Raw genomic sequence first — 12,795 nt, 5'->3', positions numbered from 1 at the left:
ACTGAATATTTATTTAAAATCGAATGCAGATGTCATTTTTAAAAAATAAATCCGATCCAATTTCATAGTATTTAAAGTAGTCCAGTCAGAAATCTGATCGGCAATTAATATCCCCAACGATAGCCGACTTGTGAAAGAAACTCAAATTCCAATACAATAAAAAATATATAAATTAATAAGTATCCACCTACCAAAACACCCGGATCCGGATCGTACATCTTGACTAAAAAAAGGATCCACTTTGCAAACGAACTGGGGTTCCTCGTGAGGGCATTTTCGTCCTTATGGTGGGGGAGGGGCCAATTCGAATTCTTTTGATTCGTTGAAACGGTTGAGCTAACGACGCGCATTTTGTCCGTTGTGGGCAACTATTTACCAAAACACCCTGACAGGCGAGCGTATTTACAAGGTTGAGCGGCCCGCATATGTTGCAAGGGGAATGCTAGAGAGAGAAAAGGGAGACGAGTGAAAGGAGGAGGAAGAATTAATTGGGTGAGCCACCGGTAAGCAGTGGACCACCTAAAACCTAAACTTAAATGGGACCAATCAGTTGCCGTAAAACTCAATCCATTTTTTTAAGATAGATTATTTTCTAATCTACTAGTTATGGCCACTGACCAAATCTCTCTCTCTCTCTCTCTCTTTCTCATATATATATATATATATATATATATATATATATATATATATATATATATATATATATATATATAAAGTGGGTCACATGTGATTTCACGTGCCGTTTTCATGTTTAATATATACATGAGATTTCACGCGTCCCTCTGGTATAGAAGTGATCATTTTCATGTTTAAAAAATCTAATTAAACAAATCATGTTCTTCAAAGTTTTTGTTCCTGTGTACTGTGAATAGGATTCCATGTCCTGTGCGGGTAGGTTCGTCAGAAAATATATATATTTTTAGTAATATGGTATGTCATGTCATTGCACTTAACCTTAGACCCTTCTCTCTCTTCCTTTCAGAGGGACTCATTAACTAAGATAATAACGTTATGAAAACGCAACTTCAAAGGGATTATTGATAACAGGCAATAACAAACGCAACTTGAAAGGGATTATTGATAACAGGCTCAACACGCAAAAAAAAAAATAATAATTTCGCGATAATCTTGTAGAGTGTGCATAAGATGGAGATCGTGTGAAAGAGGTTGATGATCGTAAGTAGTAACACGTATGTGATGTGACTAATTTTTTTAAGCAAGACAGAACTCAAAGCAAATTAATCATGAAACGAGAAGACGTCAACGCTACAAGTCTTCCAAAAAAAAAACTCAATAAAAAAACCATCAAACCAGAGAGAGAGAGAGAGAGTAGGTAGATGCCAAACTCTCTCATGTGCCATAATTAATGAGAATTAAATGGGCTGAGGATTCCAATGAGATCAGATTTAGTTTAAAGAAATAGAAGTCATGCAGTTTTTTGAGTTACTGAAGTATCATAAAGACTTTGACATCAGAATTTGCTGTATGTGTGTGAAAGGAGAGAGAAAGGGAAAAAAACTAGTTTCTTAAAGAAGATACCCTTTGTCCCCTATGATGAGCAATTCAGCCTTTTGAAAAAACAATTTGACCATATTATTTACGATTTGATCTCCATCATCTCCTTAGAATAATAAACAATCCAACTGCAAAGCTAATAAAATCTGCAATCTTCAAACTTCACAAAAATTTGTACATTTCCTGCAAGTTATGATGAAGGTTGAATATATATATATATATATATATATTACAAACATGAAAACTAAAACATGAATCACATTTCGCAATTAAGTTAACAGTTTGTGACCTCCACGACTGGTCCACGAAGAAATATGAGAACGAGGAAAGGAAATATATATAAAGTTATTGCAAACTTTCTTCAATGCAATGACTTCAACTAAGTACCATATCGATACATCATAAAGTATATTTTTTACAAAATTAAGTAGCCACAAGAATCTGATCCCTAAACTCGATACATTGATCTAGAACAATACAAAAATCACGTTCTGAGCATAATATGTAGAAAACATCATTGTATAATTCTTTCGTTTTTTGAACACGCAAATCACTTCTATTCCACTACTTCTATGGAAAATGCACTTACAAATTAAATAAGATATTTTTCTGTTCTATATATAATACTGATTTCCGCTTTGACAAGAATAGCTCATGAGACGCATGAAATCCACTACAGTGATATCGCTTCTCAATGTATCTAATAAATGGCATTCGAGGTTCGGACTGCAACAACAGAAACATATAATAATATAGATCGCTTCAACAAATTTATCTTCGAATTTGTAGGCAAAAGTTTGGATTTGATCGTAAAGAGGATTCCTTCCTCCATTCAATCTTGACTCATCGATTTGTCCGCATCTAAGTTTAAAGAGAGAAACAATAGATGAATCATAAATCACCAGATCCATCTACAAGCTGCTCACGGGATAAAGAGAAAACAATTCAAGCTTCAAATTTGAATTCAACTGAGGGTTAATGCACCATATATCTTGGAATACATGTCAATTTAAATGACTCGAAGAGGAGTCTGTGCTTTCTACATACTAATCATAAAATAACCATTGAAGAATTGAAGTTCCAAGTAGAAATGAAGTCTTAAACATCCTATACTTCAAAAGGACTTTGATTAGAAGAAGGCCAAAATGTAACAATAGCAAAGCGACCAAGTCTTCAACTCCAAAAATGATTTCACAATTATCAAATGAAAAAGACCAAAAAACTTCAATTCAATCTGAGAAGTAATCTAAGCAGATAAGCCCCAGTTCAGAGTAATCTCTCTCCAATGCCATTTGGTCATCTTGTTAGTCTATACATTTCCAACGCCGTTCATGATCATTCTTGCCATTTATTTTTACTCTTCTAATCACGTTGTTGTTTCTTAGCCACTAACAAGATAAGGAAGAAAGAAGTTGACGGCGACACTGATGCTTGGCCAGTGGACCTGATTTCCTGGTGAAAGATCTCGCTGGGAATCAGCCACCCGACCGGTCCCCACGACCAGGCGAAGGCGGCGACGTAGGCGCATATGAAGAAGAGGAGCAGCCAGGCATCGACATGGAGCCGGTGCCGGACTCCCCGAACTTGACACCCAGGAGGACGGCGACGGCCACCTCCACCTGGCAGACGAACATCTGGACGCCTCCTTCAAACAGGAGGGCCGGGCGGCCGTACTTGTCCACGGTGAAGATGGAAACGAAGGTGACGACGACGTTGACGCCGCCGCTAATGGTGGCGATGAGGGAGGCATTGGTGCCGAGGCCGATGATCTTTAGAGCAGCTGGAAGAAGGGGATCATGAAGGCCATGATCATTGATCAGTTGCGGCCTGTACTTCCTCCTGTTGATCTTCGCCCACGGGTGCTCCACCTTCTTGGACGCCTCGCTTGCTGCCACCAGGTCGGCGTACTCCTCCGAGACGTCGTCGACTCCACGGACATTCCGGCAGGAACAAGGCGCCGGTGGTCATGACGATGGCCGGCACGGCGGCGAGGCCTAGACGCGCCACCCGTAGCCGGTGATCTTGTTGGTTTCGTAGTTGAGGAAGTAGGCAGAGAAGATGTCGACGGCGATGAAAAGTTGGAAACCGATGCTGAGGCTCCTCTAAGCTTAGCTGGTGCCATCTCCGCCAAGTACAGAGGAACGGACTGCATGTTGCGTTACAACGTTCAGCAAAAGAACAAACCATGAAAAATGTGTAAAAAAGTACTATTCCTAGCTAGTGTTGTATACCCACAAAATCAGAGTCACAAACATGGGATCCATGTAGGTTTAATTATTATGTTACTTAAATGTAATTAAGTCGAAAAAAAATCCAAAGTGATTTAACATTCAACACCCAGTTTTGTCTCTTGACGCAATCTACTAATGTCTAATGTGACAAATTGATCAAACAAGAACTCCATATTACAACAGCGTAAGATTGTGATCAACTGCGTAAAACATAAAGTGCAATGTGTTCGCATGGTTCAAGAAGATTCTGCTGGACTTCAGATTACAAAGAATAACACAAAGAAGGGTGTGCAATGCTATCCTAGATACTAACCTGATTAGCGAATCCGACGCCGAATCCGGGCAAAATCCGGCCGATGATGAGCATCGCGACGTTCATGGCAGCCCCGTTAATGGCAGCTCCGATCAGAAAAGTGATGCCACCAGATACCATGGAGACCTTGCTCCCGAACTTCCTCGTGGCGGAGGAAGCGAGGAAGGAAGCGACCACGCAGGCCAGGTAGAGGGAAGAAGTAAACATGGTCAGCAACTGGCTGTCGAACTTGCAATACTGGTTGGTGCTACCGGCAATTTTGGTGCATCCTTCTGTAAACCGAAGGGAAGAACTTCTCGAGGAAGACATCCATGGACGTTACTCCTCCTGCAGAAAGGAACAGAAGAAGTTCGGTCAAAAGGCACGAGGTACCAATGTCGTCACAGTTACTCAAGATCATTAAGCCCTTCAATTTTATGAAGGCAGAAAGCATGTCGTAAACTGTGACAAACGGATAAACAAGAAGAAGAAGAAGAAGGGGAATCTATGATGAAAAGAAACGTGAAAAGTAAAGTACCAGAGATGCCGATGTAATATGTAGCCGAATATAAGGCCACCGGTGGCTGCTATAATGCAGGTGAAGACGTCGAAGGAGGTGACTTTCCCTGAGTAATTCTTGGCCACACCTCCAGGGCCGACTGGAATGCTACCACCCGCCATGTTCAGGGTTTCCTGTGAAACTTATGCTTTAATTCAAGTTGTTTTTCATGTATTTTTTTAATATTAAAATTTGGACATTATAAAACCCATTAATTTTTTGTTGATTGAAAAATCATTGGCTTAATATATGTTTCCTACGATCAGGTCATTCTTAAGATTATAATTATAAGGTAAAGTTAAATTGCACAAAAGATACTTTGGTAATCAATATATATATATATATAAAGTTGTGTTTGTGATGCCTATTCCATTTTGTACTATCAAATTAGCAGGACTTACAACATGTCTCTAGCTAGTGCAAAAGAAGGTTATCAGCAAGATTTTTTTTTTTTTCATGTGATGAGCCAATATTATTAGAGTCAGTTACCGCATAGATCGAAACAAGAGCCTGATTATTGTTCCACTTCCCTTGATCTATTTTGTGTGAAAGACGGACCAAATAAAACAAAATAAAAGTATTTCTCATATAATTTCAAAAAAGATACTGCTCTTTTTAGTGTTTCTTAATGGGTTCTAGGTTTTTATAATGGCTCAAATAATGGCCAGGAACAAAGTTGGCTGAAGCAGTAAACATGTGATTTAGCAATAAAGGGCAGTATTAAAAAGAAATGCAGCCAATATTTTTTCTTATGTTAACCAAGTTCGCTTTTCAAACTTCATTTGAACGCTTTCATGAAAAAATATATTCCTCATTAGAGAAATAAAAAAGCTAGCCTTTTAGGAAATTATAATAAAAAAATATATTGTGTTGATAAAATATTATGAGCTGATTACTTGATTGGATCACTTATAGATGATATCCTCATAGCCGTTATACTTTTTTTTTTTTTGGTACATATAGCCGTTATGCTTTCTTACTCACGTAATTTAGGCCAATGGCTAGGCACACACATACAAGTACCAGCGACAATAGAATAGCGTTTGATGCCATCTCCCTGAAATTTTTCCCCTGGTAAAAAAAATCTAGAAAAAAAAGGCTGGAAAAATTACACATCTTCCAAACTCAGTCCATGTCTGATGCACTCGAAGAAAAATTCAAGTAAAAATTTCCCTCATTTTTTGGACCTCAAGAACTTTTCAAGGGAAAAAAAATCTCGCGTTTGATGCCGTGAGAAAAGGACCATAGAATCTCGAAAAAGTTTTCAGGCTGCACACAGTCTTTTGTGTGCATCAAACGCACCCTAAAATATCAAAGAAACTGGAAAGTGCGAATTTGTAGTTTGTTCAATATTTAAGTGGGTTGGTTATCCCATCATAATTGATAAATCTTATTGAATACTGATCCTAGAAATGAAGCTAAACCCATCTCGAGCATACAAACAAAAATTTTCATCAACTATAAACTTCAAGAATCATATTTCTCATTGAGAACAAAACTTTCACTCTTCTTATTACATCAAAGTGTAACTCATTACAAACAATTATAAAACTCTGTGTTACGGTGGGGCTACCCTTGCTGGATGTTCCTTCTATTCTTCAGCGCCTTTCCTAAGAGCAAGCAAACTGACATAAATCTGTTGAAAGGGATAAGCTCTTCTCGTGTTATGAACTTGACAATTGTGCTGATAAAGATGATCTCGAAGGATTTGGGGTTGCCTTCTTAGTAAGACTTCATCTCTTTATGGCTGATCATTATCAAACTTCTTCAAAAATCCTTCCCTTGTGAAGGCTCGATGAATTATAGAAGAACATCCATCTTTGAATCTCGATCCTACCAGTAAAAAAAAAAGGGACTAAAATAAGATAAAAGCAGTAAAACGACAAATATTAACAGTAAATATGTCCGCTTTACTAAGAAACTTGACCTGCAATATGGAGATTAAATGAAAAAAATACCAAACCATGAATGAAAACAAATTATAAGGTCCACTAAATCATCATACAGTGTCCAATGGAATCAGAGTATATGGCAGTTTAAGAGAGAGAAGGCTGACTTCTCGAGCTCAACTCTTACAGTAAAAGACATTAATATGAATAATTGGCGCATTACTTGTTCGAGATCCTCCTGGTCAACCTCTTCAAGCAAATGGAGCAGCAGATCAGGTAGAAATCAACCTGATATATAAGTGAATTTCACATGCTATCATGCTTGAGTATGGTGTGATATGCATTTATGAATGTTAAAAGTTAAAACAGTTCCGTTTTTCAAGGTCATGAATTGGGCGAACCTGACTTTGCAGAAAGTACGATCTAGTTACTCTGCAGAAAGTGAGATCTAGTATCGTTCCAGTTAAAAGTACTGCAATATATTATTGTAAGCCATCTTGGACAATTGATGAAATAATGAACTCATGTTACCTGAAATAGGCATAGTAACACATAGATACGAAAAGAAATATCATAAAAAGACAGAGAAAACATAAACAGAATCATAAGATAAAAATGACCCACCCAAAGTGACGTGGCCAAATGTAACGGTAGCTTTCTATCCATATGCATTAACAAAAGATAAAGATAAACAAGAAAAAGGAAGTGAAATCTAGGCTAATATTGAATTAGTTAAGGACACATAAAAATGATAGTTATCAGGAAGCGGGGAGCAATGGTAAAATGTTTGTTACCCTTCTCATTTGTTCAACCAATGTCAAATTCTAAACCCATTATGAGAGTCTTGGTCACGCTTCAAGGTCCAATAAAGCTACCCAATGATCCAAATGTGCATGGACTCTATCTTCATCTCTATGTCTATCTCTATCTCTTCGGCCTTAGAATCCACATCTGACATTGAAGAAGTGAATCAGAAGGAAGCAACAGCTGCGGACTCCAATCGGATGCTTATAAATAGGCTTGGTGCTTACAATTAGAACGATCGTTTGGAGGAGTTGAGAGGAGAGATATTCAGGCTTTCTGGGGCTCTTCTTTGATCTCCTTCGAGATACAGGTTTTCACAGGAAACCTTGAACATGGCGGGTGGTAGCATTCCAGTCGGGCCTGGAGGTGTGGCCAAGGATTACAGAGGCAAAGTCACCTCCTTCGTCGTCTTCACCTGCATTATAGCAGCCACTGGTGGCCTTATATTCGGCTATGACATCGGCATCTCAGGTATGTTTCATGTTTGATGTTCTCGTCATAACTTCTTCTTCTTCTTCTCCTTCTGTCTGACAGTCTGTCTTAGTTTCCATAGCAGCACTCTGCTTTGGTAACAATTGAAGGTTTAATGATCTTGAGCAACCGTTATGATGTTGGTGCCTTACCAAACTTCCTGATCCTTTCTGCAGGAGGAGTGACGTCCATGGATGTGTTCCTCGAGAAGTTTTTCCCTTCGGTGTACAGAAAGATGCACCAAAATGCCGCTAGCACCAACCAGTATTGCAAGTTCGACAGCCAGTTGCTGACCATGTTTACGTCTTCCCTCTACCTGGCTGGGCTCGTCGCTTCATTCTTCGCTTCCTCCGTCACGAGGATGTTCGGGAGGAAGGTTTCCATGATATCTGGTGGGCTCACTTTCCTGGTCGGAGCAGCCATTAACGGGGCTGCCATGAACGTCGCACTGCTCATCGTCGGCCGGATTTTGCTCGGATTTGGCGTCGGATTCGCTAATCAGGTTCGTATCTATGGTCTCGTTGGTAATCTGGAGTTTGGTACAATCTTCTTAAACCATGTTAAGAGATTGCATCTTGTGTTTTACGCCGTTGTTCACATTCTTACTCTAAATTTTAAGCAAACCTCCTATGGAGTTCTTGTTTGAGACAAACTAGGTGATGCAACTCCTCGATTTTTTTCAACCATAAGATATTTAAGATAGATCTTAAGCCTACTTGGTTCGTAGTCATGTTTATGGATCTGATCTTGTTGGTGTAGTTGCATTGAACACTAGGATTAGTACTTTCATAGTTGTTCTTTTGCTGAATGTTGTAATGCAACGTGCAGTCCGTTCCTCTGTACCTGGCGGAGATGGCACCAGCCAAGCTGAGAGGAGCCCTCAACATAGGCTTCCAACTATTCATCACCATCGGCATCCTTTCTGCCAACCTCGTCAACTACGGCACCAACAAGATCTCCTCCGGTTATGGGTGGCGCGTCTCCCTCGGCCTCGCCGCCGTGCCGGCCATCATCATGACCACCGGCGCGTTGTTCCTGCCGGAAACCCCCAACTCGCTCCTGGAGCGCAACAAGCACGAAGCCGCCGTGGCCATGCTCCGGAAGGTCCGGGGAGTCGACGACGTCTCGGAGGAGTACGCCGACCTGGTGGCAGCCAGCGAGGCGTCCAAGAAGGTGGAGCACCCGTGGGCGAACATCACCAAGAGGAAGTACAGGCCGCAGCTGATCATGGCCGTCATGATCCCCTTCTTCCAACAGCTCACCGGCATCAACACCATCATGTTCTACGCCCCCGTCATATTCAAGACCGTCGGCCTAGGCTCCAACGCCTCCCTCGTATCGGCAGTCATCAGCGGCGGCGTCAACGTCGTCGCCACCTTCGTCTCCATCTTCACCGTCGACAAGTACGGCCGCCGGGCCCTCCTGTTGGAAGGAGGCGTCCAGATGTTCGTCTGCCAGGTGGCCGTCGCCGTCCTCCTGGGCGTCAAGTTCGGGGTCTCCGGCACCGGATCCATGTCCACCGGCGATGCCTGGCTGCTCCTCTTCTTCATATGCGCCTACGTCGCCGCCTTCGCCTGGTCGTGGGGACCGCTCGGCTGGCTGATTCCCAGCGAGATCTTCCCCCTTGAAATCAGGTCCGCCGGTCAGAGCATCAACGTCGCCGTCAACCTCCTCCTCACCTTCTTCGTGGCTCAGGTGTTCATGGCCATGCTCTGCAAGTTCAAGTTCGGTTTCTTCTTCTTCTTCGCCGGCTGGGTCCTCATCATGACCGTCTTCATTTACTTGCTGCTGCCGGAGACGAAGAACGTACCCATCGAGGAGATGAGCACGGTGTGGAGAAGGCACTGGTTCTGGAAGAAGGTCGTTCCTGCTGCAGCCGATGAAGAAAAAGATGATAATATTGACGGAAGTAAGAATGGCGTTGTAAATGTATAGACTCGCACCTCGCGGTGTGACGATGACGATGAAGATGGAGATTATGACAATGGTGGAAGACCAATGGCATTGGAGAGACTGAGAGAATACTCTAGACTGCGTCTCATCTGCTTTGTCTTCTACTTTTATAGGATTCAAATTTTGAGTCCCTTTTATTTGATACTAGAGAAGTCATTTGGTTCTTTCGTGATTAGGCTTTAGCCTTTTTTCAGATTGCAGTCGTTTCAAAGTACAGAATGCTTTGGAGTTATTCAAATTGGCATGTATTAATCCAAGAAACATTCTATTGCCTTAGTTGAATTCAATGTGAAGCTTTTTCCCTCATCCTGCTTCTTAGACTTGAATGCATTGTGCTTTCTGTTTAAGATTAAATTGTCAGTCACTCTAAATTTGGCGTTGACAAATCTATGTCGTTTGGATTGAATGACCTTTATCGGACCGATGGTCCAAACCAAAGTTTTCGCCTACAAGATCGAATAATCTGCTATAATCCATAACCAAATTATTAATTTTATATTTCCTCTGCCTCTTTGCTCCAAATCTTGAATACCCATAAATTAAATATGTTAGGAAGTTACACGTGAAGCATAAGAGACCTAGAAGTTATCATCTTAACGTATCACATGTTTGAACATTCTCCATCAGTTGGCCGAGAAGCAAATGCTGAAACGAAGAGAGAAGATGGGGTTGTTTCCGGTGAACCATGATCCCAGTTCCACTGGGTTATGATCGGGTATTAAGTTCGGGTTAAACAATAGGATCGGACTGAACCCGAACTGTTTGGATATCGAACTGGACCCTTCTAGGGGCTTTCAAAGTCATGTCACGGTGTAAAGGTATTCCATGATATTTTGAGAGAATCTAAGGGCGGAAGTACGTTTGCGCTTCCTAAGTAGCCGTTCGCGCCACTTGTTCTTCTCGCGGAAATTCTTAGACTCCTCTCCGTCTCTCTCTCGAAGCATCTAGGTGTTTCTGGTACGCGTCTCTCTCCTCCTCATTTGCTGTTTTTCTCGATGTGAATTTGATCTGTATGACGACTTGGTGTTTATCTGTGACGAAAAATCCCTTTTTCTTTGGGGGATTTGCCGTTATAATCTAATCTCTCTGCGTTCTTTATCTTGTTTTTTTTTTATGCTATCGTTGTAAATAGGTGGGAACAACGATTTTTTCGTTTTTGCCGCATGTTTCGTGCTTTGAATGCCTGGAGAGGCGTCGCCACTGGCGCCATTGTTGTGGTGGAAAACATTCAGGATCTTGGGGGACCAAATGCTCGTATAGCCATGGACTTTGGGCTTCACGATGTTAAGGTGGAACGCCTTTTTAGGCAGTCGGATAATTGTCATCTCTATCAGCAGTTACCATCGTGACCAGGCTTCTCTGATCATTTATCTCATTGAATTCGATAAGGATTCAAGGAGATTTCTGTATCTTCCTTCCTTGTATTTTTCGTTTTCTTGGGATTTTTTTGTATATCTTTCCTCTCTTCCAGGGCTAATACGCTGCCAAATTCTCGTAGCTTGATGATAGCGGTTTGTGAGTCATCTTTTATTCATGATTAACAAGGATTAGGAAATCTTTGATGGTTGTAAAGGTTTCCACGAACTGGAGTATGGAGATCTCTTGACTAAAGTAGATCCCCCTCTACAATTATCAACATGGTTTTCCTTACGACAAAGGGGGTGGTGGGGAAAGAGCATCATTAGGTGCAAATGGTTTTGATGTTTCTACTTTGCTTAGAACAGTGTAGGTCGTTGGTCTAGGTTCCCTGGCAGGACTTCGACCTGCATGAGGATGGTCAAGTTGGTAGGTAGATCTTGCAAATGTAAAGTTTGCTACTTTTTTTGTTGTGCATCGAACGACGGCGATGAAGAAAATGACAAACATCTTTTTTGAGATTGTGCAGGCGGTAGTTTTCCCGGTAGACTAATTGGTCTCCTCGCTGAAGACTGAAGAACATGTCGTACCTCCTTCCTCATCTTCATTCTGGCTGGGCCGTCGATCAGGCCATACTTTCAGAGGAAGAGCGGGTCGTCCTAATTCGTTTTGGACATGATTGGGATGATACCTGTATGCAGGTAGACGTTGGTAACTTGTATTTCTTTTGCACAGAATGGATTCCTTGATGGTTTACTTTACATAAAGTAGAAAAGGTAGTAGTTTGTGAACAACTTGATTTATTTGTGTCAGAAGCTTTACGGGAACTAAGTGGACGGCTTGATGTGGGCTTACTTAGGTTGGTCTCCATAAATTTCATTAATTCGTCTTTTCTTTTCGTCGTTTTGGATTTGAATGCCTTAATTCTCTGTTTAGCTGCTTATCTGTAGTTTACGTGGTCGTATATGTTCATTTCTAGTTAAGAAAATTGAGTCCTTACTGCCAAGTGCAAATGCAATGGAGGTGGCAGTGATTCTTCGAATAGACTTGTGGGTTTGAATTTGAGACGTATCTTGGTTGGAATTTTCATCTAAAATGTTGAATTTGCAAGCTGCCAAATGTAGCAAAAATCCAGTTTCTCAAAGAAAATTATCAGCATTATTTTCCCAGGAAAAAACATCATCCATATAGGGCCTCAATCTTTTGGATGCTTCTTTTGTTTATCCACATTTTCTGCGTACCGCTATTCTGCAAAAACTTCATAAAACTGAGCTTGGAGTTACTTTTCTCACCTTTTGCTTGAGAGAAAGTTGCATCTGTGTAGCTTTGTTTTGCTCCCGTTCCTCACATTGTGATGTTTCGATTGCATGCAGATGGACGAGGTGCTTGCTTCAGTTGCGGAGACCATAAAGAATTTCGCTGTCATCTACCTGGTTGATATAACAGAGGTGCCCAACTTCAACACCATGTATGAGCTATACGACCCGTCGACGGTGATGTTCTTCTTTAGGAACAAGCACATCATGATCGACCTGCGCACGGGCAACAACAACAAGATCAACTGGGCCCTGAAGGACAAGCAAGAATTCATCGACATCGTCGAGACCGTATACCGTGGGGCCAGGAAGGGCCGAGGTCTGGTCATCGCACCGAAGGATTACTCGACCAAGTACCGTTACTAGACAAAATGCATATGTACGTTTCCGTGCTCTCATTGAATCAGAC

General features: G+C 41.3%; 2 protein-coding genes and 1 pseudogene across 7 annotated transcripts; 2 read left to right on the top strand and 1 right to left on the bottom strand.

Moving 5' to 3' along the window:
- Positions 1-2,877: 2,877 nt before the first annotated feature.
- On the bottom strand, positions 2,878-4,719 carry LOC116247464 (sugar transport protein MST3-like; annotated as a pseudogene).
- Positions 4,720-7,622: 2,903 nt separating this feature from the next.
- Positions 7,623-9,907, top strand: LOC116247262 (sugar transport protein MST3-like). Its single transcript, XM_031619315.1, has 3 exons — positions 7,623-7,761; positions 7,938-8,263; positions 8,590-9,907. Exons 1-3 carry the CDS (start codon positions 7,623-7,625, stop codon positions 9,694-9,696), a joined length of 1,572 nt encoding a protein of 523 aa, XP_031475175.1. The 3' UTR covers positions 9,697-9,907.
- A 670-nt stretch (positions 9,908-10,577) lies between these two features.
- Positions 10,578-12,782, top strand: LOC116247263 (thioredoxin-like protein YLS8). 6 transcript variants are annotated; one of them, XM_031619318.2, is made up of 4 exons: positions 10,626-10,671; positions 10,847-11,499; positions 11,600-11,771; positions 12,444-12,782. In XM_031619318.2, the coding sequence occupies exons 3-4, from the start codon at positions 11,652-11,654 to the stop codon at positions 12,750-12,752; spliced, it is 429 nt and encodes a 142-aa protein (XP_031475178.1). In that variant the 5' UTR covers positions 10,626-10,671; positions 10,847-11,499; positions 11,600-11,651; the 3' UTR covers positions 12,753-12,782. The 6 variants fall into 6 exon arrangements, with proteins under 6 accessions (XP_031475179.1, XP_031475178.1, XP_031475180.1 ...); XM_031619319.2 differs by lacking the exon at positions 10,847-11,499 and having other exon boundaries at positions 10,578-10,671; XM_031619320.2 differs by lacking the exon at positions 10,626-10,671 and having other exon boundaries at positions 10,719-11,003.
- The last annotated feature ends 13 nt before the right edge of the window (positions 12,783-12,795 follow it).

Source organism: Nymphaea colorata, chromosome 2 (assembly GCF_008831285.2).
Source record: "Nymphaea colorata isolate Beijing-Zhang1983 chromosome 2, ASM883128v2, whole genome shotgun sequence".
In the NCBI taxonomy this organism is placed as follows: Eukaryota; Viridiplantae; Streptophyta; class Magnoliopsida; order Nymphaeales; family Nymphaeaceae; genus Nymphaea; species Nymphaea colorata.
Note: the sequence above shows the minus strand (reverse complement) of the source record. Positions and strands in the feature narration are given on the sequence as shown.